Source organism: Patella vulgata, chromosome 3 (assembly GCF_932274485.2).
Source record: "Patella vulgata chromosome 3, xgPatVulg1.2, whole genome shotgun sequence".
NCBI classification, from domain to species: domain Eukaryota; kingdom Metazoa; phylum Mollusca; class Gastropoda; family Patellidae; genus Patella; species Patella vulgata.
In genome coordinates, this window is record NC_065881.2 from 57,832,811 (window position 1) to 57,859,600 (window position 26,790).

A 26,790-nucleotide genomic window follows, 5' to 3' on the forward strand; every position below is an offset into this window, starting at 1 on the left:
TAACCTGATATCTCGGAAACCGCTAACCAAAAGTGGCCGTAACGTTGTTTACTCTGAGATATTATTAATGTGATTATAATCTGCAAGTTTTATTGAAATCCGTTGGTAATTGCGGTCTGTAGCCGTGCCACATGAAATGTGTGGTGACCTGATATCTCGGAAACTGCTAACCGGAAGTGGTCGAAATTTTGGCTACTCTGAGATATTATTAAGTTTCTGTAAGTTTCATGGATATCGGCTCATAATTAATTGTGGTCAGCAGTCGTGCTCACACATGGTTTTGTTGTAGGTCATACAGCATCAGCAGTCAACACGTACCTGCAGTACTGTTACAAATTGCAGACATTTGACAGAAAGGGAGACAACTCTCTATTACCGTTAATGGATTTCCGAAATTCTGTATGTTTCCCTGTCCATTATGTTTTCTGCATTTTGCTTTAAATCAAAATTTAACCAACAGCATATTCCTTGCATAGGATGAAGGCATCGGCTGTTTTCGTCAATATTTAATTTTATGTCAACCTCACAATTATTAGTACATGTATAAATATAGCATTTACTTGACAATTATCACAATTTTCATCTGGCCCTAAATCAAGTTAGTGCAGACTTTTTGCTTGGCTGGATTTGTGTTCCTGGTGTTATAAGCTTTCCAAAAATGTATAGTTTGTTTATTTGGGAGGACCCTGTAGCGGAACTTCACGCTAGAAATTTTGGTCGCAGGCCTAGAATATTCGTTTACGGTAAAATTCCATTCCTAAATTTGGAATATTGGCTGAGAGTGAGTTTGATAATATGGCGGACCAATTCAAATGAAAGTTGTTTGTGTTTTTGTATCGCACAATTCTACATGAAAATAGTGTTGGATTTTTATAAATTTGTGTTGGATGTGGCAAGAAATGATTCCTTTTGGCGATCAAAGAAGAATCATGGTGAAAAATAGAAGGTAAGGATTCCAAAATAGCCTTGGAACCTAGATGAGGGGAAAGCCTTATTTAATAAGTTGTTTCTTATGCGGCAGTAACTTACTTAAAGGACCTAGATCTAAGTCCGTAACTCAAAATCCTCCAAAATCTTCGACATCGAAAACACGAATTATTGGTCAATTTAAATCAACATTGATGATGTAAACTTACCGGGAAAAGATGAGCTTCTGATATCCGATATTTAAGATAAAATAATTTTTTTAACATTGGTACACGAATCGTGTATGATACGGGCCCGTATCTACAGGGGGGCGCTCAGAAATTGCTAACAATCATTAAAGTATACACAGTTCCTTATATTAACCTAAAAAAAAATACACTTCCCTAAGCAGGAGGAGGTATAATTCTGGCGACTATGCGCATAATCCCATGGTATCTCATTACTTTATAAACCATTTTTTTGGTACTAATCTAAAATAGTTTTAAATAAATTTAAAAAATCACGTTTTTTTTGTTTGTTTGAATAGTCTACTTATTTTAAAATGCTTATTAGACACCTAGGTAACTACATAGCATGATGATTACAACAGTCTGTTAGAATGACCTTTCCGAAAATTTCCTCAAAATGTTCGCCCCCCTACCGAAAGGTAATGCCCCCCCGCTTAATGGTGTCTAGATACGGGCCCGGTACCATAATGCGCTTCAGCCCCAGTTGTATTGAGAGACTCGAGGGACGAGGCTAGACACATTGCACCAAATCAAATGGAGTTATGTAGACTAGAATAACTAGACGCTAGAAATTTGCACTCGATTGAGATTGCTGACTTATTTCGCCGAACATAACTGATTTGAAATTGGAGTAAAAACGGAAACCATTGAATGTAAATCAGTTTATATAAATTCATATTACAGTATTATATGCGTTGCGACCCACTTTTGTGAATTTCTAGGTCCCAAATATTTTAGACCTAGAAATTGCCACAAATGAGTCGCAACACATACAGTAATGTAATATGAATTTATGTAAACTGTTTTACATTCAATCGTGTCTGTTTTACTGTGAATTGTCATCAGTTATGTTCGGCGAAATACGCCAGAAGTCTCAGACGCAAGTCAGTTTCTAGCGTCTGGTTATTCCAGTCAACACCGATATTATTTATTGCGCATGCTCTCCAAATAAGAATATGTTATCACCGTTGGACATGACTTGTGGAATATGTCTAGTCTCATTCTTTGAGCACCTTGTTACAAATGGCGCTGAAACGCATTATGATTATGGTACATTCGTGTACCAATGGTGAAATGTTTATTTTGTCTTAAATATTGGATATCAGAAGCCCATCTTTTCCAGGTAAGCTCACAACACCAATGCTGATTTAAATTGCAAAAAAATTGTGTTTTCAATGTCGAAGATTTTGAATGATATTGAGTTACGGACTTAGCTACTTTAAGTCGATACAATTCGTTTCTAAAGTAACTAATCTAACCGGTGTTATTTACTTCCGGTTGGTTCCTGTCATAACGAGACGATTGTACAAATAGTTTGATACCGGCATCAGGCAGTACCACACTCGGCCAATGCAGTGATTGAACACGCCACCTATTTGGCATTTGCTAGCGACTAAGCGAGCCAATATATATGGCTCTCCAGTATGAGTGGCAGTACCGCATTTCAGTCATTCAGTCACAATTCAATTGAATGTCATTAAATGAAGAAGAGTAACTTAAAGCAGCTAAATTGCTAATATTTTGAACCTAGAAATTGACACAAATGGGTCGTAACGCATATAATAATCTAAATCTTACATAATGTATCTTTAAGCTTTTTATATTTATTTTACTTATAGATTTAATCTTCATGTGATTGGCATTATGATGATAAAGAAATACCAATAATGGGTTTCTGGCGTCGAATGGTACAGAGATTTTGGCGGCCCACAAACAGTGTAACATATGATAATAATTTCGCATTATTCACTGGCCAAAATGTGGACATCAGCCATTTTAGCTTTGGTAGTTTTAGACCAAAATGTTTGCCTAATGTGAATTATATTTCTTTTTTGCGTGATGGTGTTGAAAATTTCTCCCAAGACTGCTGGTTAGAAAATCATTTGCATCAGTTTGCGCAGCCAGAGTCATTCCTTAATACAGAATTAAACAATCATGGGTGTGGTACACAAACATTTAGTTCAACTTCAAGCAGCACCACAGATAGCTTGACCATATCTTCATCAGGAAGTCAAATTGAAGAAATTCTAAATGATTTGTAAGTATAAGCTTTTGCCTGGACAGCAGTGCTACGACTGCCTACTCTTATCTATTCCAACAGTCAGAGGTTCTTTTACATGCACTCAAACCTGTACAAGGGACCTTGGTTTTTCGTACTTTCCAACTGACTAGACACTGTCTTTGCCAGGCCCTCCGTTCTGGAACACTGACAAGAGGGAAACCATGCTGGAAAGTTTCTGGACTTTCTTGACCAACATCGGGATCAAACCCCAACCTCCTGATTAGTTGGCCAGCATCTTACTCACTTGGCCACTACTGCAAGAAGAAGCTACATGAATAACATAACTATGTAATGTTAGCTTTGCACTGTTATTACAATTTTAAAGCCAACCAAGTTGCTGAATACACATCTAGAAAATTAACTCACTGAAAACAGTCTTTATTATGAGAGAGAGAGAGAGAGAGATGGGGTTTAACGTCCACTCGACACAAACTAGGTCATTTCGGGACTAACATATGGTTTAATTTTATTTCAATAATTCGCTTGCGCGTAGGAGGAAACCGGAGGACCCGGAGAAAACCCACGAGGTTGGACAGGCGACCCTACTCCTTGCCACGTACATGTACAACCGGGGATTCGTAACCACGCCAGTCGACTCAATGACAGACTGTATGATACAGCGCGTGCACGCTAACCATTCAGCCATCCAACCCCCCCGTCTTTATTATGACATTACATGACTTTCGATAACTTTAATTTGAAGAATGTACGAGTTTACCATGTAGTTTCTTGACTGAAAGTAGAAATTATGCAAAACATTTTTCGTGGCTTTGGTCCCCAAACCACGAAAGTATGCTTTTACTGATAGCTTATTCTCGGTATCCCCACTGGTCTCATTCCATTTTACTCCCCTGGATTCATCCATGGGGTATTCACATATTCAAATTATCTGTCCTTGATCTAGCTTGATGCTACGAACCAATCAGCTTACAAACCAGTCTTCTTAGCCTGATTGTTTACATATACATTCACAACAATATGGCGGCTTGTTCGCTCGATTATGAGAAAGTTTGCAAGAAATTTAATACCAGCAGTTGCCAAGCAAGATACGGTACACCCACATTTTGCCAGAGGCCATAATCCAGAAAGTTATGTCTGATTCAAATTTAATCAATCTGATTAAAATACAGATCCTATTTCGATTGTTTTTTTAAAAGTTCAATATTTTGTTTTATTTGTCTTTACTACACTAGAATCTGGAAGAATTGTTATATAACCCTTGTTCTAGTTGATGTGAGGGATTAGCCAATGAAACGGTCTGTTACGGCAAGTTCTTGGCGTGCGGTGCACAGAACTGTGGCTATCCCACTAGAAACATCAACGCTGATTGGTTAATCAAACATCTGACGTCATAGGGTCAAAAGCCACACATATTACCCCTTACATGACCCTCCACTACAACCGGTCAGATCTTCACGTAGTGCAGGCCATTAAAAGTATAAAAAACGAAACAAAACAAAAATCAGTATTTAATCAGATTTCAGATGTTCCATACTAATAATTGACTGACTGACTAACTGAGGGACATAAGATTTACTATGATTTCTAGATAGATACATGTATTCATGTCTGCTTTCAGAAATGGTGTGATGGCTATCTTGGGCCAGATTTAGTTATGATCCAAGAACAAATTGACTCACATTACTACCATTACTTTCCCGGGGCCCATACACTGAAATATGGCCCAATACATAATGTTTTGTATGTATTATTATTGTTTTTAATTTAATACCTGCTATTGTTATTCCAGAAATATTCAACTACATTCTTATGTAGAATCACCACCATTATATGATGAAGATCCTCCACCATCTTACGAAGAGGCTATTCGAGATGGAGCTTCAAGATCTTTTAATACAAATAATGACTTTTGGTGGTAGAAATCAAATACTGTATGGTCTGCTTTTTTCCAACTTTTCGATGTATTAAAAAGTAGAATAAATGATGCAGGTTTAAGTTTGTGATAAGCATTTCTTTGTTAGAACTTAAATAAGTGAAATTTGCATGTTGTAAGTTTAAATTATGAACTTTTAATCAATACTTTTTGTACATTAAAAAGATATTAGCAAATACTTCACTACTGGCTCCACCATATGTATTACAAAACACAATACTGTTTCTGAAGTAAAAATCAGAAGATCTTGTTTCTCAAAATATGTATACATATATCCACTTCCCAGCTTTGAACACAGCTAAAATCTTTTCAATTCAGTTCTTGTATTTACAAAAAGTAACCTAGTTTTTCATGATTTGATGTCTGTTTTTAAGTTGGATTTGCAATATGTTCTCATTTTTAGTCCACATAACCAACCGTTATTTCTGTCCTGCAAAAGCAAATTTACATTTTCGGCAAATTTATGTAGCTAGTGACTAGTGAGAACTTCGATCTGTTCACATGAAGAAGGGGGTGAGACAATTATGTTAAAAAGGTAGCAATTGCCTATTATCTATTTCTAAAATCCTAATTATTGACCTGATTGCTTTATGCTGTCCTAATACATAAAACCTTATTTATAATCTATAAAATATGTGAAAAGTTTTATGACTAGCTTAAAGATACATTATGGGAGATTCGATAACGAGTTGGCAGTTCTCACTATGAATAATAATTAAAAACTAGATAACGTAAAAGCAATTTGCTGAAAATTTCATTCAAATTGATCCACTATGAACCACTAAGTGAATGAAAGTTCTGCCTCGCCTCGGTCATCATTACTAAAGTCAGTACGATAAACAGCATAATCTAGATTATCCATTTAATCGTTAAATCGAGAAGGAAAGTTATGCAGTAAATCGGCTCACAATCCACTTACGATCTCAGGCTAGCGATGCCATCGAGAGTTGATTATGGTCTGGATAAGTTAATTAATGTCTAATTAATAATTAAGATAACATTTCAGGCCTAAAGAAAGACCTGCAATAGGCAGATTTAGCTCTTGCATAATGTATGTTTAAGAATTTAAATTAAACTGTGGCCAATTACATTGTGTTACTTTTAAATTGAAGTAGTCAAGCATTTGCTAGGTAGACATTTTTATACGCCCACATTTTCATGTGAAACTTCCAATCAATAGAAACAGGAAACACAAACCAAATACAGACGGTTTGATGGGATCAATTTTGACTCAAAAATGATGCATTTGATATTCAGATAAGTTGATATTAATTAATAGAATACAATATCAAAAAAACATTGTTTTATCCAACGTTTCATCAGTAAAAATACTAACTTCTTCAGGGATAAAGAACTAATACAAAATGACTGGAAGTCAGTTATGACATCATAGGAAGTTATGACATGGTGGGAATGATGACGTCATAAAATTAGATACATAACATGAAAGGTTAGCTTAACTAAAACTTAGGTAAAGTTTTACAAGTAAGGAAAAATTATGCATGATTATGAATGATTTTGAAACCCCCTGGATTTAACTCATTTAAACCGTCAGGCCAAACTGAATCAAGTCTACATGTATGAATCCATAGACTTTCTGCTGTGTTCAATTTTTTCTGATCTTTATCAGGAATTTTTTGTACTATGGTACACACGAAATCCTGACCAGGTATATTACAATGGGAGGCTACATGGTCGGAATGGGCATGTTTTTTAAGCTTTATGTTACTTCTGTGCTTATTAAGTCGAGTGCTGAATGGAATAATGGTTTTCCTACATATTGCATACTACAGGTTTTACATGTTAAACAATATACAACATAAGAACTGGCACAGTTGAAAGTCTCTAAACTTTAATCATTTAGTGAAGGTGAGGTTGTCGATGGTCAAAGGTAGTTGTCCATGGAATAATGTTCACATTACATGTAGTATCAGTCTTGGATTGATAGGTCAATAATTCAGTCCTGGTCTTCTGATCTGCTCGTTTAAATGCCTTTAGAATAATTTTCTTCGGATATCCGGATTGTTTAAGATAGGATCCAAAATTTTTTAGGTTTGATTTGTCCAGCTATCTTTACTACAAATCCATTTTATACGTAGAGCACCACTGTAAGGGATAGCGTTAAAGGTGTGTTTGGGATGACAACTTGATCGAGGAAGATAATGATGGCAATCTGTTTTCTTGGAATATAGATTTGTCTCTAACCTTCTTTTTCTTTGACAACTTTTACATCTATGAAATTAACTGAGTTACTAATTATATCTACAGTAAATTTGATCTTTGAATGTTGTTGGTTTAATTTTGAAACAAAATTATTACATTCTTTTAGTGGGAGTGAAGATAAAGCCCAAATATCATCGATGAATCTGTATGAAATATCTGGTTTATTAGGTAATGGTTCATAATAGGTTTTCATCCAGTATGACATATAAGTGTTAGCATATGTCACAGCAAACAGAGTTTCCATGGCAGTTCCCGATATCTGTCTAAAAACATACCAGAAAATTCAAATTCATTGTTGTGAAGAACAAAATCTGCTATTTGTAGAATTGATTCTGAATCTTCATTAGTCACAATTTTAGTTTCACGTAATGCATGTTGCAGTGCTTCTAAACCTTCAGAAATAACAATATTTGGATATAAACTGATAACATCAAAGAGTCATAAGCTTACCATTCTTAGGAATAGATTCACTGTTTATAGCTTCTATCTTTTGAAGGAATTGAGTGGTGTCTTTAAAGATACATTATGGGAGATAAGATAAAGAGATGGCAGTTCTCGCTATAATAGTTAAAAACTAGATACCCCGGTAGTGTAAAGGTAATTTGCTGAAAATTTCAGTCAAATTGATCTACTATATGCCGAGAAAGAAGCGGGTGAAATTTTTGCATAGTCTCGGTCATCATTACTAAAATCATTAATATAAACAGCATAGTCTCGATTATCCACTTTTTCTGATTTAATTATCAACGGCCGTTAGCGGCATATAAGAATCTAATCCAGCCAACATCGAAGGCTAGCCTTGACATCGAGAGTTTATTACGGTCTGGATAAGTTAATTAATGTCTAATTGATAATTTAGATAACATTTCAGGCCTGAAGAAAGACTTGTAATAAGCAGATTTTGCTCTTGCATAATGCATGTTTAACTAATTCAGGGCGGTAAAGCGGTGCCACAGTTGTAATTTCCAGTCAAGCCAAGAAGAAGCTTTACGAGTACATGTAGGTGCTGTAACTTGGCTACATATGGGTCTTCCTTGTTGTATATCTATAGGATTAGTAACTTTATGAACTTTTCCTAAAATGTAGAAATGGGCTGGTTTATCAACAGGTCTGTCTAAGATAGCTTTCCGTTCATTTTCCGGAATTTTAAGGCCAGTCACTAATTTTGTCAATTGTCCATGAATCTCGCTTGAATTGTCTCCACTGACTTTCTCATACACAGAGTTATCTTCTAGATGTTTCATACATTCTTTAACATAGTCTTCTTTATTCCAGATGACAATACCACCGCCTTTATCAGCTTTACCAATGATAATATTAGGGTCATGCTTCAAACTTGATAAGGCTTTCCTCTCTTCGCGAGTTAAATTATCTCGTACTTTATTTTCTGTGTAGTTTTTATGCGCCCACATTGAAATGTGGTCGTATATTGTCGTCGACCCTGTCCGTCCCGTCCGGCGTCCAGCAATTGTGGACGCTCTAAAGGCTAAAGTTAATATCCGATTGACTTTAAATTTATACAGTGTTTAAGGCCATGAGACAAAGAAGCCTATCCGATAATTACTGCCAGAGTTATGGCCCTTGATCACTTCAAAAAATCTTGTGGACGCTCTAGTTTATTATGTCGTAGCGTCTGTCCACAGGTCACATTTGTCGAAACTTAAAATATAGGTCTATCTTTCAAAAATCTTGGTTCCTCTCGATATTGGCATGTATCGGACTATAACTTCATGGATTATAGCCCCTGATTGTTTGAAAAATCATGTTTTTAGCTTGTTGACAATCTAGAGGTCACAATTTTCATCTGATTTTGATGAAACTTGCAATGCATGTTTATAATCCAAAGATCTTGGTGCGTTTTGATATTTGCGCATATCCATTCGTAACTTCCTGTATTATGGCCCCTGATTGTACGATAAATCAAGTTTTTAGCTTGTGCTCCATCTAGAGGTCACAATTATTATCCGATTAAAAAAAATATGTTAGAATATATCACCGTTACACTGTAATGTTGGTTGAGGTCGAATTTTGTGAAAATTGGACCAAAACTGCCAAACGAAATGGCAACCCCTTTATAATGTAAATATATCAAGGTTGTGGACCCTCTAGAGCTCACAATTTTGATCTGATTTTGATGAAACTTTTTAAATTTATGTTTATATCACAAAGATCTTGCTTCTTTTCGATAATCGCACATATCCGAACGTAACTTTCTGGATTATGCCCCCTGATTGTACAAAAAATCATGTTTTTGGCTTGTGGACCCTCTCAAGGTCATAATTTTTATCTGATTTTAAAAAAAGCGTTTAAATGTATGATCGTTACACCCTAATGTGTTCAAATTTTGTGATAATTGGAACGAAACTGCCTGACAAAATGACCGCTCCTTGTACTCCTTGTATGTGATACAAAGGTTTTGGACCCTCAAGAAGTCACAATTTTTATCCAATTTTGATGAAAATTAAACTATATCTTTATATCCCAAATATCTCAGTCCCTTTCGGTTTTCGCGCATTTCAGACCATAACTGCCTGGATAATGGCCCTTGTTTGTACAAAAAATCGCTTTTTTTTTTAAGGTTGTTCTCCTTTCATCTCTTGCAAAAATGTGGGCGTATCTTGCCTGGCAACCGCTGGTAATTTGAATTCCAAAACCGAAAAAATGCATAGATTGCTATGTGTAATGAACCATCAAAGTTGGTGGAAACACACTGCTAGATTAATTTCATCAGTGATATTTGGCATTATGCAAATGTTGCTACATAGGGATGGGTATGATTATTTTTTTAAGATGTTACAGGCATTAATAAACAAAATAAATTTGTAAGATGAAACTAAAGGACTCCAGTCGTAGCTTAAATCCAACATATCAACAAGTCATTGTTTTTAGGTTTGTTCTTGTAGCCAGGTCTGCTGAAAATACCAATTCATTCTTGCTACAAAGAATTGCCAAATCTTGGTACTATTCTATTGTTCAGGAGCTAAATGTAAAATCAGAAAATTTTGATAATTTGTATCATGTTTTAGATTTACTATAATACTATCACATACTGGCATTAATAAGTGCTAAAAATCAAATTGTTTTGTTTTTTTATATAGTTTACTGACATGTTTTTAAAACACTGTGTATTTACATTTGTTATAATAAAATACTATAATAATTTTGTCTTTATAGAATTTATATTACACCCTTTTTGCACAATATTTAATATGTGTAGAAATATTATTATATTATTACATAGTAATGTTTTGTATCCTCAATGAGATTATATATCCTTGTTAGTTTATTTTCAAAATTTTCCAAATGGGTCAGTGAATGAATAGAAGCAGAATTTTGATTCACATTTGCGATGTTCAGAACATTGTAATATTTATGAGCACACAAATTGATATTTGCAATGTGCAAACAGTTTTGTATAACTTTTATTGACATTCCAGAATTTGTCAGTGGGAAGAAAATTCACATTCACAAGAATTATTTCCCTGTGTACAGTTTCATTGAGAAAGAAAAATACACATTAATATATTTTACTATCCTGCTATATAGTTTATTTTCACCATATTTATTTAAGAATAAATTTGTTAGAGGCTTACCAGTAGTTTTGTAAAATTTGTAAGTTGTTTTGTTACTCAAGGTTCATTTTATACTTGAAAAACAATTTTTTTTTTTTTTTTTATTATTATTATTAATATTAGTAGCTAAATTGGTTTAGTTATCAATATCTTGCCAGGGTAAAAAGTTCAAGGCATGAATACTAGCAAAATTTTGGTAATTCCCAGTTATTTGATTCACATTTGCGATCCGTATCTTGCCCGTGTAAACAAGTATTTCTTTTGATATCTTTGTTTTTTAAACTAATGAAGAAATATTAAAAAATGCAAAAATAACTTCCAATGCCATATTATTGTTGGTACAGTATAAACAGTATATATATTTGTTTGTTGGTGGTTTATTCAGTAAACTTGACAAGTGTGAGTAAAATTAAGGACAGATATGAGAAGTCCCTCAATATGTCTTTAGAAAATTTCTAATTTCTATTTTTTCTGATGTTCTTGAATTGGAAATGTAGAAATAAATTTATTGCTTGATTTTATCTACATATGTTAGCCCATCACTAACGTTTTATTTTTGTTTTATTGTGGTTTTGTTTATCGTTATTATTATTGTTGTTTTGTTTTCTTTAAACCATAATCTATTTTTGGATTTTTATAATAGGGGCTTATATTTTATAGTAATAAAATCTATTTATCATAAATTGTGTAATTCTTTTTTATACGTCCACATGGAAATTTGGACGTATATTGCCTTCGTCCACAATTTCTTGTGAACGCTCTAACTCCAAAAGTTATGGCCCTTGTTTCACTTTGTTGAATCTTGTGAGTGCTCTAATGACAACAGTTATCATCCAATCTGGATGAAATTTATATGGATCATTTACATTAGTGAAACGAAAAAGCCTATTGAATTTCAGCAATTTTGTTAATTACGCCGTGAGTTATGGCCCTTGTTTCACTTTGTTGTACCTTGTGAATGATAACGACAAAAGTTATCAACCGATCTGTATGAAATTTATATATATCGTTTAAATTAGTAAAATGAACAATCCTTAACTTTGTGAAACAGAGTCTATTGAATTTCAGCAAATTTCCGTTAATTACATCTAGAGTTATGGCCCTTTTTTCACTTTGTTGAATCTTGTGAACGCTCGAACGACAAAAGTTATCACCCAATCTGTATGAAATTCATATGCATCATTTAAATTAGTGAAATAATAAAACCTATTGAATTTCAGCAATTTCCGTCAATTACTTCTAGAGTTATGGCCCTTGTGAGAGCTCTAATGACAACAGTTATCATCCGATCTGTATGAAATTTTTATGCATCATTTAAATTAGTGAAACGAAGAAGCCTATTGAATTTTAGCAATTTCTGTTAATTATGTCTAGACTTATGGCCCTTGTTTCACTTTGTTGTACCTTGTGAATGCTCTAACGACAAAGGTTATCAACTGATCTGTATGAAATTTATATGCATCATTTAAATTAGTAAAATGAACAAGCCTTAAATTTGTGAAACAGGTCTATTGAATTTCAGCAAATTTCCATAATCTATTTTTGGATTTTTATAATAGGGGCTTATATTTTATAGTAATAAAATCTATTTATCATAAATTGTGTAATTCTTTTTTATACGTCCACATGGAAATTTGGACGTATATTGCCTTCGTCCACAATTTCTTGTGAACGCTCTAACTCCAAAAGTTATGGCCCTTGTTTCACTTTGTTGAATCTTGTGAGTGCTCTAATGACAACAGTTATCATCCAATCTGGATGAAATTTATATGGATCATTTACATTAGTGAAACGAAAAAGCCTATTGAATTTCAGCAATTTTGTTAATTACATCTAGAGTTATGGCCCTTGTTTCACTTTGTTGAATCTTGTGAACACTCGAACGACAAAAGTTATCACCCAATCTGTATGAAATTCATATGCATCATTTAAAGCTACAATTTCATATTTTTAAGTTTTATTTTTAAAATTTATTAAAATAAAGCCTTAAAATAGATGGTATCCATAAACCGTCCTACCTTGTTAAAGAATAATCCTATAATTCACTATTGCCAGCTGAGACATTGGCAAAAATATCATTTTCAACTTCAAATTCCAACGTTTGAAGGTAGCTAATGCATGGAGGCAATAGGAAAACAAGGGAGGTAATTGTGTTATTATTTCCTGTGTCAATGATTTTTAAGGGTGGCGAATAATGCCCATGGTCGTATAATAGTGAGTTGATAAACTATTGAGCAAAAGACATAGAAATAATTATATTTTGACTTTCTTAGAAAATATGAAATTCCGGCTTTAAATTAGTGAAATAAAGAAACCTATTTAATTTCAGCAATTTCCGTCAATTACTTCTAGAGTTATGGCCCTTGTTTTACTTTGTTGAACCCTGTGAACGTTCGAACAACAAAACTTATCATCCGATCTGTATGAAATTTATAAGTTTTTATAACCTTGTGAACCCTCGAACGACAAGAATTATAATGTCATCTGTATGAAATTGTCTATTAAATGCCCCTAATTACTTACAAAAGAATAAATATGCGACAACCCTTGTTGACCGCTTCGATAGATTTAGCTGCTGTGGGCGTATTTTTTGTTGCCTGGCAACCTATCTTAAAATATATTTGTTGTTAATATCCACATGCAACTTGGGGAGACCCCACAATTATTCAATGGATCAGAATAGTCGGAATTCATAAAGGTTTCTTATTAATAAAATATGATCCCCATACGTCACGCACTGATCGTGCCATATTGTGTCGGCAATGTAGCCTATGTCAAATAACACGTTGTTGTTCAAAAACTGTACCAAGTCACCACACCCAATCTTCAACAATGCCAAATTGCACATTCATCCCTGCATCAGACTGGAACGCAGAGTTGAATTAATTCGTTTCAAGCAATATAATATTCAAATGCAAACTTTTATATATTCAAATTAAATTATAATGATTAAATCCTGATCATCAAATTGTATTTTCATCACTTGTAGACATTTGGCGTATCAAAGGCATCACTCGGGAAAACTTTTTATTTGACGGGTAAGGCCTACTTGTTGCAGAACGGCTGACATGTGCTAGTGCATCTGATCCGTGAGGTCAAACATCCGTTACTGAAAATTCCGAGGTCTCTTGTCTGGGAAAATGGCAAGATCTGTCCTTATTTGGTCTGACATCAAGGTAAATGTATCTATGACGTCATAGTAAAGTTGTGTCAGAACAGTAACCTAGGGATGGCAAGTCTATAAGCATGGGGACAGAAGACTTCATTTTGTAACTCTTTAACTTTTTATAGAATCAATTTTTTGATCAAGCTACATCTAGGCCCAAATTCATTGGTAAATCACAAAACGGGGAAATGTCCGTGGATCCTAAACTCGAAGCTGAAGGTAAGAAATTAAATCTATGAACTGTATATCCAGCCCGGAAAGACAAAGCGGCCCTTACAGTGCAGGGTAAGGCAAGAGTTGCAGTTGTAAAGGTTTATCAGATATATGACTATCCAAGAGAAAGGTACAATAGGTGTACAGGTTCGATGACTATTAGGGGGCAGAAAGTGAAATGCCCGAAAAAATTCAATCAACCAATCAATCGTTTACAGTTCGCGGAGACGGACCGGCGTGAGAAAATTTTGAAAATTTAACTGCCGCAAACGCGTTTTCCTGCTATTTCAGCCCTTAAATACAGCAACTTCAATGTGGTCCAATATAGCCTATATGTGGGCCTCATCTTCCTGGAGAAAATTTTGAAAATGTAACCGTCGCAAATGCGTTTTTTTTGCTATTCTAGCCCGTGAGTTAAGCAACTCTAAAGTTGTGCAATGGTTTTGTAACCAAAATCCCACTCAATGCCGACCTGAATTCCAACCATCCAATCAGACGGTTGCAGCTGCATTCACAAATAATAATCGATGCCCGAAATGTCGCACAAAAGTAGAGTGACTCCAGACAAAATGTTTGAATCCATAGTCAATTCAATACAAATTCGTGGTATTCAATTAAAAGAAAAGTAAAATTGGTGTTTTATTATATTTCGGGCACTTTATTTTGCCAACTAGATGAACTAATAATTTTTGTTTTCATTTTATCCGTCTGCCCGATATATCAGATTGCCCGAAAGTTAAGGGGGGGGGGGGCTATGCCAGTATGCCCTACTTCAAGTCGTCCCAGATACATTCCAGTGAATAGCTAAGAAATCATCATTTATCGTTTATCATAGTCCGGTGCAGCTATCGTGATATATTTTTTTTTTCGATTAAATACAAACGATAGCTGCATTAAAATGTATGGATAACCATGTCCTTACACCACGTGCACGAGACGTCATGGCCTCAGGGGTAGGGTATAAGCTGAAATTATTGGCTTGGGAAATTCACATAATTAATACGTTTGTATTGTTGTTAGACCCGATTCATCACTTGTTGACTAAATTTATTTTTCAAAATTTAACACTTAGCAATCTAGAGAAATACAATTTTTGAAACTTAAACATACATGCAAGAGCTAATCTACCCTTTGCGGGTCTTTCTTTAGGCCTGAAATGTTATATAAACTATTAATTAGACATTTATTAACAAATCAACTCTCGAAGGTATCGGATAGGCTACTCGAGATTTTAACTAGATTAGAACGATTCACCATTTAAAAATTTAATTTAAAAATGGGTAAGCGAGGCTAAGTGTCGAATATGCCAGTGCCCTTGTTACCACTACGCACACATCTTGCCAAAACTACAAACAGTGATAACTTGGCTCAGAATGAAGTAATTTGAATGAAGTTTTCAATGTTTTCATTTTACATTATCTATTTTTGAGCTATTATAGCAAGAATGGCTAGCCCTTTATCTAAATCTTACATAATGTATCTTTAATCTTACATAATTTTCGCTTTTGACAAGTTCAAGTCCGGTACGACTGTAGGCTATATAGAATCCATATCGAAAACAAAAGGAAATCATTGATTGCCTTGTCTCTGTAATCTTTTGCCGAATTAGTCGATCTCTTTCGACCTAGCTTTAATTATTAATACAGGTAACCATTGCCAAATGAATTTTAAACAAATGTTGTTGTTTTTTGTTTGATTACCTAAAAAAAGGCAACCCCTACCACCTTAACTTCCGATACCATACCTGTATAAAGTCAGCCCTGTATGAGTTCAAATTGAAACATCGCCTTTCTTGCGAGAATTTTAAAAACCTGTTATAATGTTACTGTCTTATTTTTTTCGACAGGAATTTCCAACTCCAAAGACTTCTTGGACGTGTTTCAAAATATTTGTGAGCAGAAAACAGACACAGTGAAACAACAAATCCAAGTGTTACGAACTGAAATAGAGGAAAGGTAATACCGATCTTCCATTTTCTACGGGTGTTTCACGTTGATAAGAACTGTGGGAAATATGAAGCCACATTGGCTGTCCTATTTCAAGGATATTTTCTCGGAGCACGTACCTCTGACAACGTTAATTCTAGGTAGGGTCCAGGGGTGTTTTCTCCACCCGGTTTTGGAAATGTTTGAAATATATATGATCCCTAGCGTCAATTTGGTGCATATCTGCGGAAACTCGACGAGGTCACAACTGGAGAATAATAACCTCTAACTGTAAGTATAATCCTGCGGAAATTAGAAACTTTTTAAAATTGTTTACCTCCTGAAGAGTGGAATTCGAAATAAAGACATCGCTCGTCTACGACACATAAAAGGCAAAATCTAGGAAGCTTTTGTTTTATAGGAGACTGGAAGAGATTGGTCACACGTTTGACGCGCCGTATAGCGACAAACAAACGAATCATATTAATTCGGTACAATGATGATCTCTCTTCAGTGATACCAGGCGAAACTCTTTGCCCAAATTGTAACTTTCTGATAGCACGTATTTCTATTTCCCAGGGCACCTTCTTCGCTCACCAGAGCACGGACGTGCTCTGACATCGACATATAAAATCGAAATATATTATTGGAGCATTTTATTACTTGCGCATGTCCTTAACTACACAGCCTCTGTCTATGACACAAACCCCGGTATATTTAAATGTAAATAGAAATAAGCTAACAGTTCTGTTGTAGCTAAGTAACATTTAATCAAGGTTGAAAGAGAGAGAGAGAGAGAGAGAGAAAAAGGGGGGCGGGTAGTTTAACGCCCATTCGATATTAACAAGGTCATTTCGGAACTAACACATGGTTCAATTTTATTTCAATAATTCGCTGACTCAATGACAGACCTTGTGATCCAACGCGCACGAGTTAACCATTCGGCCACCCCCTTCCCGATTAGACTGTAGTTCGAGTTTCATAGTATTATACTATTCGGCTTTATTATCCCCAAATATTAAACTCTGATTCGACCATAATAAATTTATTACTATTCCAAAACCGGGTCATTCTCATTTGTATTCTTGCAGAAAAGGTAGTGATCATGAGTCGAACCAAGCTATGTATATGAAAATTATGCACAAGTTAGATGACCAACTCCACGATAGTATTCAAGAAGGTTGTGACCTTGCTAAGCAGTTACGAGAAAAATCAGAAGTAAATGAAACATCAGAACCAGGCGAAACTTTCTTCATACGTGAGACGGAAAGTTCATCTACAGGGGAGATGTCAAAATCTTTGATTGTCTTGTCTTCAAGGAATGAAAATCCCAGCGTTGATGCCGAAGGTATGATTAGTTCCGATGATTCATGTTGTAGCTTAGATAAAGTTGGTGAACTTCTTAGAATCACCGATAATGATCAGGTAAAAGGCATCGATAGCAATCGACAGTCTAGGAAATTACACGATTCACCTTTTTGCGAATGGGATTATGATTTCGTACCTCGATTTGATTTGAGCAATGAAAGCTTTACAACAAGCGAAACACATATTTGTTTTGATGGGAAAAGTGCAATAATTCCGGGTGGCGATAGCAATAAAGTGGATCTGGAGCAAGATAATATTAAATATGGACGTGAGTTTAAATCAAGTGAAGTTGATAGCGTATTAAGTGTAAGTAGTGCTGTAGGAGATGTTGGTGGTAAGAGACTTACATGTAGTTCCCTTGCTGATAGAGGAGATACATCTACAGTTCATGCTGATCTGACGCCAAGCCATGATACTCACAATAACATTACAAATTTTGGTAGCACAGGTAGTTTACATAATACTAGTCGACCTCCCCTTAGCTATCGTTGCGCCAACAAAACACTTAGCTTAGAGAGCATGGACGGTAAATCTAGTTCTAATGGCCTAAGCAAAACGCTTAATGTAGATGTAGTGTGTAAAAAGCTTTGTTCAGATGCCACTGGCATTACACTTGGGTCAGTTTGTGTGGACAAAACAGTTAGTTCTGATGTAACCGACAAAAAACATAGTTCAAATATTGTTGACAAATCACATAGTGTAGGAGTTGTTGACAAAACGCTTAGCTTAGGAGATGTTGGATTTGTTCTTCGTTTTAAAGATGGTTACAATACAAGTACTGGGGATTTTGAACAGAAGAATGATTTTGGTGACGAAAGATCAAACTCCATTGTTTATAACAGCAGTAGCGAAAATCATTCTGCGATCATCTTTAAAGATAAAATTTTGGAGACCAAGGCTAGCCGTCTGGAAAATAGAACACGACCGCAACAAAGTACATATTATAATGAAATCCTATCGCGTATTGAATCCGGCGCCGATTCCCATTTAAAAGACCGCTCTATCACAGGTACACTGAATCATGATAATGGTTATATGATGAAGCAGATTGATGCTAGAAAGGGTACTTCAGATAGACAATTGGGTGGTGAATATTCTTATTCTCATAAAGAATATGGCAGTATTGCTAGTTGCATGGATGAAATCAATTGGATGAAACGGGCAAAAGGTAACACACCAGAAAGTCACAAAGAGCCCCCAAAGGAAGAAGTTAGACGTTATGAAAATGAAAATAATATTTCTATCTCCGGCGAGGAAGATAAAACTGAGAATAAGTTTGGAAACAGTACCAGGGGAGATTATAAACCCCACGTAACCGAAACGAAAGGAAACTACTCTGGACATTGTACACGAGAAAACACATTCAGAGGTCATAAGGATGACAGGGGCTGTGAAAACTTTCAACAGAAATTCTGTATGAGAAATGAGAAAGACGATATCAAGCAAAAGGGCCAAGTAGGATTATCCAAGTTTACTGCTTGTAAACTTCGCAGTTATACAGTGCTACCACCCATCGCCAAAAAATCAAATGCTATTCATATCAAACCAGAACAAAATTGTAATGGGGAACAACCACGAGCATCACAGTAGAATATTAATATGTATTTATTATTTGTCGTGCTACGACTGAAATCTTTGTTTTAATCTTTGAGTAATCGTGGCGATCCTATCAGGTCTTATCATATACTGCGCAAAATGAAGTATGAACTTTCTGATGAACGAATAAAACCATTCTTTATTTTTCAAAGTTAACGCTAAATAATGCAAGAACAAGTATGTCTAGACACACAAGTAAGATGTCGCGATGTATTATTTACTTTCCTTAGTCAAAGTAATCAATAGAGAAAATTTCTTTCTGAAATCTATTTTGTTTGTCTAGTCTGACGCCCCAATGTTTACTGTAGATTTCCATACTTAATCCAAAACCATGAGTATAAAAAAAACCACTAAATAACACTACTGTGGAAGCAGGCGTTAGATCACCAACTTCTATTACCAGTATTTGGACTGGACGAAAGAAAGTTGGTTGTCCTGTCTGTATGGTCATGAAAAATAGTTTTCATTTATTTTTTTTTAATTTTCACCCAATTCAATTTTAATATGATTTGTTTTTTTGTTTTTTTTGTCATTTTCATCCAAGTCAATTATAATTTTCACCCTAGTCAGATTTAATATAATTTGTTTTCGATAATTAGTTCGTCCGTCAGTCTGTCTGTCTTTCCGTCGATTCGTCTGTCCGTCACACTTTTTGGGACCCAATAACTCTCCTTCTAATTGAGCTAGAATATTCAAACTTGGCGTAGGTGTTTATTAGGTCAATACCTTGATGGAGTTCGACGATGAACATTTTCTGCTTAAGGTAAGCAGAGATAAGCAATTTGATTGGTTAAGTGAGAGTGATGACTGTTGAGGGTAAGCAGAGCGATAAGCAATTTGATTTATCGAGACTTTGGAACACAATAACTCTTCTTCTAATTGAGCTAGAAAGTTCAAATTTAGTGTAGGCGTTCATTAGGCGAATGCCTTGGTGAACATTGTCTGCTTACGGTAAGCAGAGATGAGCAATCTGTTTGGTTGCTGCTTTGGGGCACGTTAACTTTGGTTATAATTAAGTGAGAGCGATGAAACTCCGAGTAGAGATTCGTTACATCATTACCTTGACTAAATTCGATGATGAGAATTAATCTTCTGCTTAGGTTAAGGAGCGATAAGCAATTTGATTGGTCAAGACTTTGGAAATAACAATTGAAAATGAAATGAATTGAGATAGAATGTTTAAATTTGATGTAGATGTGCATTAGGTGAATGTCTTGACTGAGTTCAATGATTAACATTTCGAGCTAAAGCTAAGCAGAGCTGAGCAATTTCATTGGTCGATGGTTTGGGACAAGATAACTTTGATTCTATCTGATAGAGAGTTGATAATCAGTTTGACTTCTCGATACTTTTGAAAAAAAATAAATGTGCGATTTAATAATATATGTGTCATTTATTATTTCGGGATTTCGGCGGGGGACATCAGCCTCACTGTCGGCTTGTATTTTCTAATTTTCACCCGAGTAATTTTCACCCAAGTAATTTTTAATTTAATTTATTTTCTTGAATTTTCACAAGAAAATGAAAATGAAATGGGGTTTAACGTCCTACTGTTCTGCTCCTAAACTGGGCTAATGAAGACGGGCATACGCCATACAGTGTGCTATGAGGGAAATTTTGCCCGGACAGCGGCACTACGGCCTACTCTTATATCGAATTCCAACTGCCAACGGATCTTTTACGTGCACGCCAATGTGTACACGGGACCTCGGTTTTTGGTCCCATCCGAACGACTAGACAGCTGTCCTTGTCAGGCCCTCCATCCTGCATCACTGACAAATTATATTAAAATTGACTTGGGTGGAAATTATAAAAACAACAAATTATATTACAAATGACTTGGGTGAAAATTAAAATATTATATTAAAATTGACTTGGATGAATATTAAAAAAAAAAAACAACCCAAAAACGATATTATTTTTCATGTCCCTTATCAGCCACCGTATTTTAATTCCCACCCGAACCATTTTTTATTTATTTTATATTTTATAAATAAGATTCACCCGAGTGATTTATAATTATCACCTAAGTAAATTTTAATATAATTTCTATTGTGTTGAATTCCCACCCAGCCCGTGGCATCATCTTATCTAGCCTGGCTTTCAGAAGGGTCGAAACTCGACGAAAGATATGTGTATTATTCGATACATAATAATGTTTATTACATGTACATGATTCAATCTTCAAGGGGTTCACGATGGCTAAGTTGGTAACACGTTGTCTTGCTAACCTGGAGGTCAAGTGTTCGATCCATGCATTGGTCGAGAAAGTTCATCTGGATATTCCGGCGTGTTTCCCTCTTGTCATTGGTGAAGGACAGAGGGTCGGGCAAGGGGAAACGTATAGGCGTTCAGATGGAACGAAATACAGAGGTCCCGTGTATACATTGAAGATCCTTTGGCGGTTGGAATTCGATATAAAAGTAGGCCGTAGTGCCGCTGTCCGGGCAACATTACCCTCACAACACACTGTATGGCGCATGCCTGGTCTTATTAGCCCAGGCGGAGCATTCCGTCTACATTAGCCCAGTCGGAGCAGAACAGTAGGACGTTAAACCCTATTTCATTTCAATCTTCACACCTGGTTTCCAGAAGCGTCTTCTGTAATGGAAAGAATCGTTTGTAAATTGATTGCCAGAACATTTAACGTCCTGTCATCTCTGTGAATTATAATACAATTAATTGTGTCATGACACAAGCTAATAGATATAGAAAGGGCGGTTTCCCTATATCCTGACTTCAACAGATTAGGACATTGAATGGACTAGCCTGGGGTTATAGGCCTACACAGTAGCGTAACTAGCGGCGCGGGGAGGGGGGGCAGCGATCTATAAAGGGTTCACACGTCGATCTATGTGGGGCCCTTATATCTATATATTTCTATATACATGTATATGCAAATCACCAAGGGGCCACACTTTATATATTCACACATACTCCTCACCGCTTGTCACTCATCGTCTTGCTATAATTCATGTGCCGAGGAATGGGCCACATCACACCACACCACACCTTGCTCTTGCGGAGCCTATACAGACAGAGAGAGCCTAAGAGTAACTGTCCTTCGGAAATAGCCTCCGATGCAAGGAAATCGACTTCAAACTTTCTGATAGTTACATGATTACATACTAGATGCTACTAGTATACTGTTTCCATGGTGAACCTCTGGAACGTGCTTTTGAACAAGGCGTTACCACATTTCGTTAAACCCACGAAAATTTTGGAACAAAGAGGCAAAAATTAAGATTAAAGTCAATTGTGAAATGGGACCAGTTGGTAAAAATAACGGCGGATGACATGCATTCTCGATATTACGTGTTAACACCTTGGTTTTAAAGGCTCAATACCACTCTTGTTGTAACTGAATAATATGTCCCAATCATTATTCTGGTCAACAAATTGTATTATTTTACAATATTCCAATCAATTGATGATACAAATTTCATCTTAACACACCTAATTTAAAAAATTGGAAAAATTCAACTATATCATTTGAAAAGCCTGACGTAAAGCTTTTCAAATGTGACTTGGATTTAAAAATATTTTTGAACCCTCTTTTCAAGTAAAATAGGATTTAATGGAAAATTTACACAACAGGTAGGACACTAACACATCTAGTACTTAGAATAAGGCTATTTTTTTTATTTTCTGGAGCTGTCAAGCCAGCAAGAGTGTTATTGTCCCTTTAATCCACCCAAATTTCTGCGAATAACAACTATCAATGACATAGAAGGCACATTACTTACTCATATTTTGAACCAACTGATAAAATATTTGTTTACAGCAGCGAGCATTCTTCTTTAAGTCTCGATAATTACCTCATACATAATTATGTTGTCTTTGCCCTTGCTTATTGAGTCGTTTATAGAATATTTAATGGTATTTGGGTAATCAATGGCGATAAAGAACTCTGAAGCACACGCTTTTATCTTATTGAGGGTCCCCTGTATCGTCATAAATAACAATCAAACAAATACGGACTTATTAAAGACTCAATGGAACAACAATATGGCATTTCAATTAGACCACAAGCTGCCATAACGTGATTATCTTTGCTTATCTGCCTGTTTACTAACTTTCAGTAGTAATGTATGGAAGGATAACATTGCCATTATTATTTCAATGTTCACGGTGCAAAATGCATATGCCAGCAGTTCAGAATACGTATTTTAGTTTTACAATTTGCAATTTCCATTGCTCCGCAATACCAATGTCACAATGTTTTATAGAATACACTTTTCAATAATACAAAATACAATATAATAATTATTTTGCACATTACACTTCTCCATTCTCCATTTTGCATAATAGACAAATGCATAATAGAACTTAGCATATTAGAACATATACCTTATATGGGATCTAGGACGAAGCTCATTTGCTTACGGAAACAGAGTCCGGACTAGGACGGAAATTAATAATTTACGCGATCGATCTTGTCAGTAGAAGGGGAAACAATCAATGAAATGAAATTAAATGGGGTTTAACGTTCTACGGTTCTGCTCTGAATGGGCTAATGAAAACGGGCATACGCCATGCAGTGTGCTATGAGGGAAAATGTGCCCGGACAACTGTATACTGCCAAGGGACCTTTTACGTGCACGCTAATGTGTACACGGGACCTCGTTTATTCGTCCCATCCGAACGACAAGACAGTTGTAGGCCTACTTGTCAGACCCTCCTGCATCACTGACAAGGTTTTTTTTTTAAAAAGTAAACATACCTGTCTTAATTCGAATTCCAGATATCATGTTAATTATCACTAAAAAGCATGTTCATTACTCTTTTCAAATATTTAAATAATTTTCTGTTATATTTATATTTGAAAAAATGAAATGAGGTTTAACGTCCTACTGTTTTGCTTCCACCGAGTTAATGAAAACGGGCATATTGTGCCATGAGGGGAATTTTGCTGGGGCAGCGACACTATGGCCTACTCTTATATCGAATTCCATCTGCCAAGGGATCTTTTACGTACACTCCAATGTATACACGGGAAGTCGCTTTTCGTCCCATCCGAACGACTAGACACGTGTGCTGGTTATATAGGCCCTCCTTCCTGCGCCAGTCTCGACCCCTACTTTGAAAAATAGGTTAAAGGCTCAATACCACTCTTGTTGTAACTGAATAGTATGTCCCAATCTTTATTCTAGTCAACAAATTGTACTATTTTAGAATATTTCAATAAATTGATGATACAAATTTCATCTTAACACACCTTATTTAAAAATTTTGAAAAATTCAACATAATGGTTTGAAACGTCTAACGTAAACCTTTTCAAATGAAACTTCGATTTAAAAATATTTTCGATCCCTCTGGACAAGTAAAATAGGATGTAATGGATAATTTACACAACAGGTAGGACACTTAAACATCTAGTACTTAGATAGAGATATTATTTATTTTCTGGAGCTTTCAAGCCAGCAAGAGTGTTATTGTCCCTTTAAAGATTAAAGTTGAAGTGAATGGGGGGGGGGGATGAAGTCAAAATGTTAGGCTCGCCCTTATTGAATGAGAGAGAGAGAGAGGGTTAACGTCCACTCGACACAAACTAGGTAATTTCGGGACTAACACATGGTTCCATTTTATTTCAATAGTTCGCTTGCACGTAGGGGTCTTTAGCAGGACTGTCGGTAATTTTTCACAGTTGATAAGCTGTTCTGCTAATTAAGAAGTCCAATTATGCCAAGTTTAATTAGCAAATTTAAAAATTGATTAGCAGTTTTTTCAGTTTCAGCATACAACAACTAAATAAAAAGATATTACTTTAATTCATAACAAATGATTAGATTTCATTCTTAGTTTTTTTTAGCGCTGCTACAGGTAGCTGTGACAGTTTGTGAATGTGGTGTAGACTTTTGGTTAGGGCCTAATGTCTGAAGCCAATTCTTGGCAGTGGCTTCCGAAGCCCTACTTATTTTAAATGCCATTTCTTCGGCAGAAAACAAATTCGTATGCTTTTTACCATGTGTTTACTTTTGTTCAATCGGAAACACGCGGATTTTAAACGAATAAACTCGATTAAATAGACACAAACGATATAAACAATAATATATATTTTACGGGAATTCTTACTTTGATTTCTCATTTTACAATACGTTTACATGTATTTATTGTTTATGTTTTATTTACAGTATGTAGGGAATACACTGGATTTTTTTTTTTTTTCAAATTGAATACTGATATAATTACTCGAAATTGACATGTCTCGTAGCATGAGTGGTACTACTTGATTCCCTATTTCCGGTTTAATCGTCCCTATTTATAGAGTTATGTCCCCGTGTTATATAGTATAATATAATAAATTGTGTCTGGGTTGTTCGAGAAGAAAATGTCACACAGAGAATTCAGTTTTGTTTATAAAATTTTATTTGACATTTTATACACGTTGAAAATGTTGAACGTTAAATTTTAATTCTGATTAGCAACGGATAAAATATGTATCGCAAATTGCGCTACGATATTGGTTGTCAGCAGTCCTGTTTAGCAGTGGGGGGAAACCGGGGGTACCGGAGAAAACCCCAAAAGTTGGACGGGCGACCCTACTCCTTGTCACGTACAACCGGGAATCGAAACCACATCAGTTGACTCAATGACAAACCGTATGATACTGCGCGCACGTGCTATCCATTCGGCTGCCTCCCTGCCCCCTGCCCCCTGCCCCCCTTATTGAATGGTTAGCCGATTTATTGTATGGTGACTTATTGCATGCCAGCTTGATCTCTGCCCCTTCTATTGACGTTGCCTTTGTAGATTAATCGCGTAAATGATTAATTTCTGTCCTAGTCCAGACTTTGTTCCGTATGCAAATGAGCTTCGTAGTAATCCCATATAAGGTATATGTTCTAATATTCTAAGAGAAGTGTAATGTGCGAAATAACTATTATACTGTATTTTGTATTATTGAAAAGTGTATTGTATATTTTAACACTATGGCATTGGTATTGTGGAGCAATGTAAATTGCAAATTGCAAAACTAAAGTACGTATTCTGAACTGCTGGCATATACATTTTGCACCGTGAACATTGAAATAATATTGGCATTGTTATCCTTCCATAGTCATGATGAAAATATCTCGTCTAATTTACAACATTTAGGAAATTTTAATAAAGTCAAGTATTTTATGGTATTTTGTAAGTTTAGAACCACAAATATAGCCTCGATTATCTAAACTGACAAACAAGTAAAACTAATAACTAATAATCCACTTCCATGGTTTGTCGCCATTTAAGGAGGTTGCGAGTGGAATTTGGGTGTAATTCGAATATACAGGTCAAATCAAATAAAGGCATAATAATTTAGTGCCCTTAATTAAACAAATTCCGCTGTTCCGCAAACCAGATGAGATTGCATGTCATATTTCAAGCCACACTAAAAAAATTAAAATTGGGATCAACACTGGAAACATAACTCTTATCCTACACAATGAGAAATCATTCTATTTCTAGACTAGTTCAGATGCTAACGATTTTTACAGCATCCTAGAGTATCTTTTTAACTTGATTTTTCAAGACTACTTCGTCTAATACGTCATCATTTCCAACTGAATTATCATCCATTACCGCCAAAACAATTATTGGTTAAGGGACGAGGCGGAGGAATAAAATGGCAACTT

At 35.5% G+C, this 26,790-nt stretch overlaps 1 protein-coding gene and 1 long non-coding RNA gene across 2 annotated transcripts; both read left to right on the plus strand.

Moving 5' to 3' along the window:
* The first annotated feature begins 787 nt into the window (after window positions 1-787).
* LOC126816595 (uncharacterized) lies at window positions 788-11,588 on the plus strand. Its single transcript, XR_007678446.1, has 3 exons — window positions 788-946; window positions 2,774-3,192; window positions 4,967-11,588. It is a non-coding gene; the product is annotated as an uncharacterized LOC126816595 (long non-coding RNA).
* Window positions 11,589-16,284: 4,696 nt separating this feature from the next.
* Window positions 16,285-19,374, plus strand: LOC126816547 (uncharacterized). The gene is made up of 2 exons (XM_050543201.1): window positions 16,285-16,500; window positions 17,301-19,374. Exon 2 carries the CDS (start codon window positions 17,332-17,334, stop codon window positions 19,165-19,167), a length of 1,836 nt encoding a protein of 611 aa, XP_050399158.1. The 5' UTR covers window positions 16,285-16,500; window positions 17,301-17,331; the 3' UTR covers window positions 19,168-19,374.
* Window positions 19,375-26,790: the final 7,416 nt, after the last annotated feature.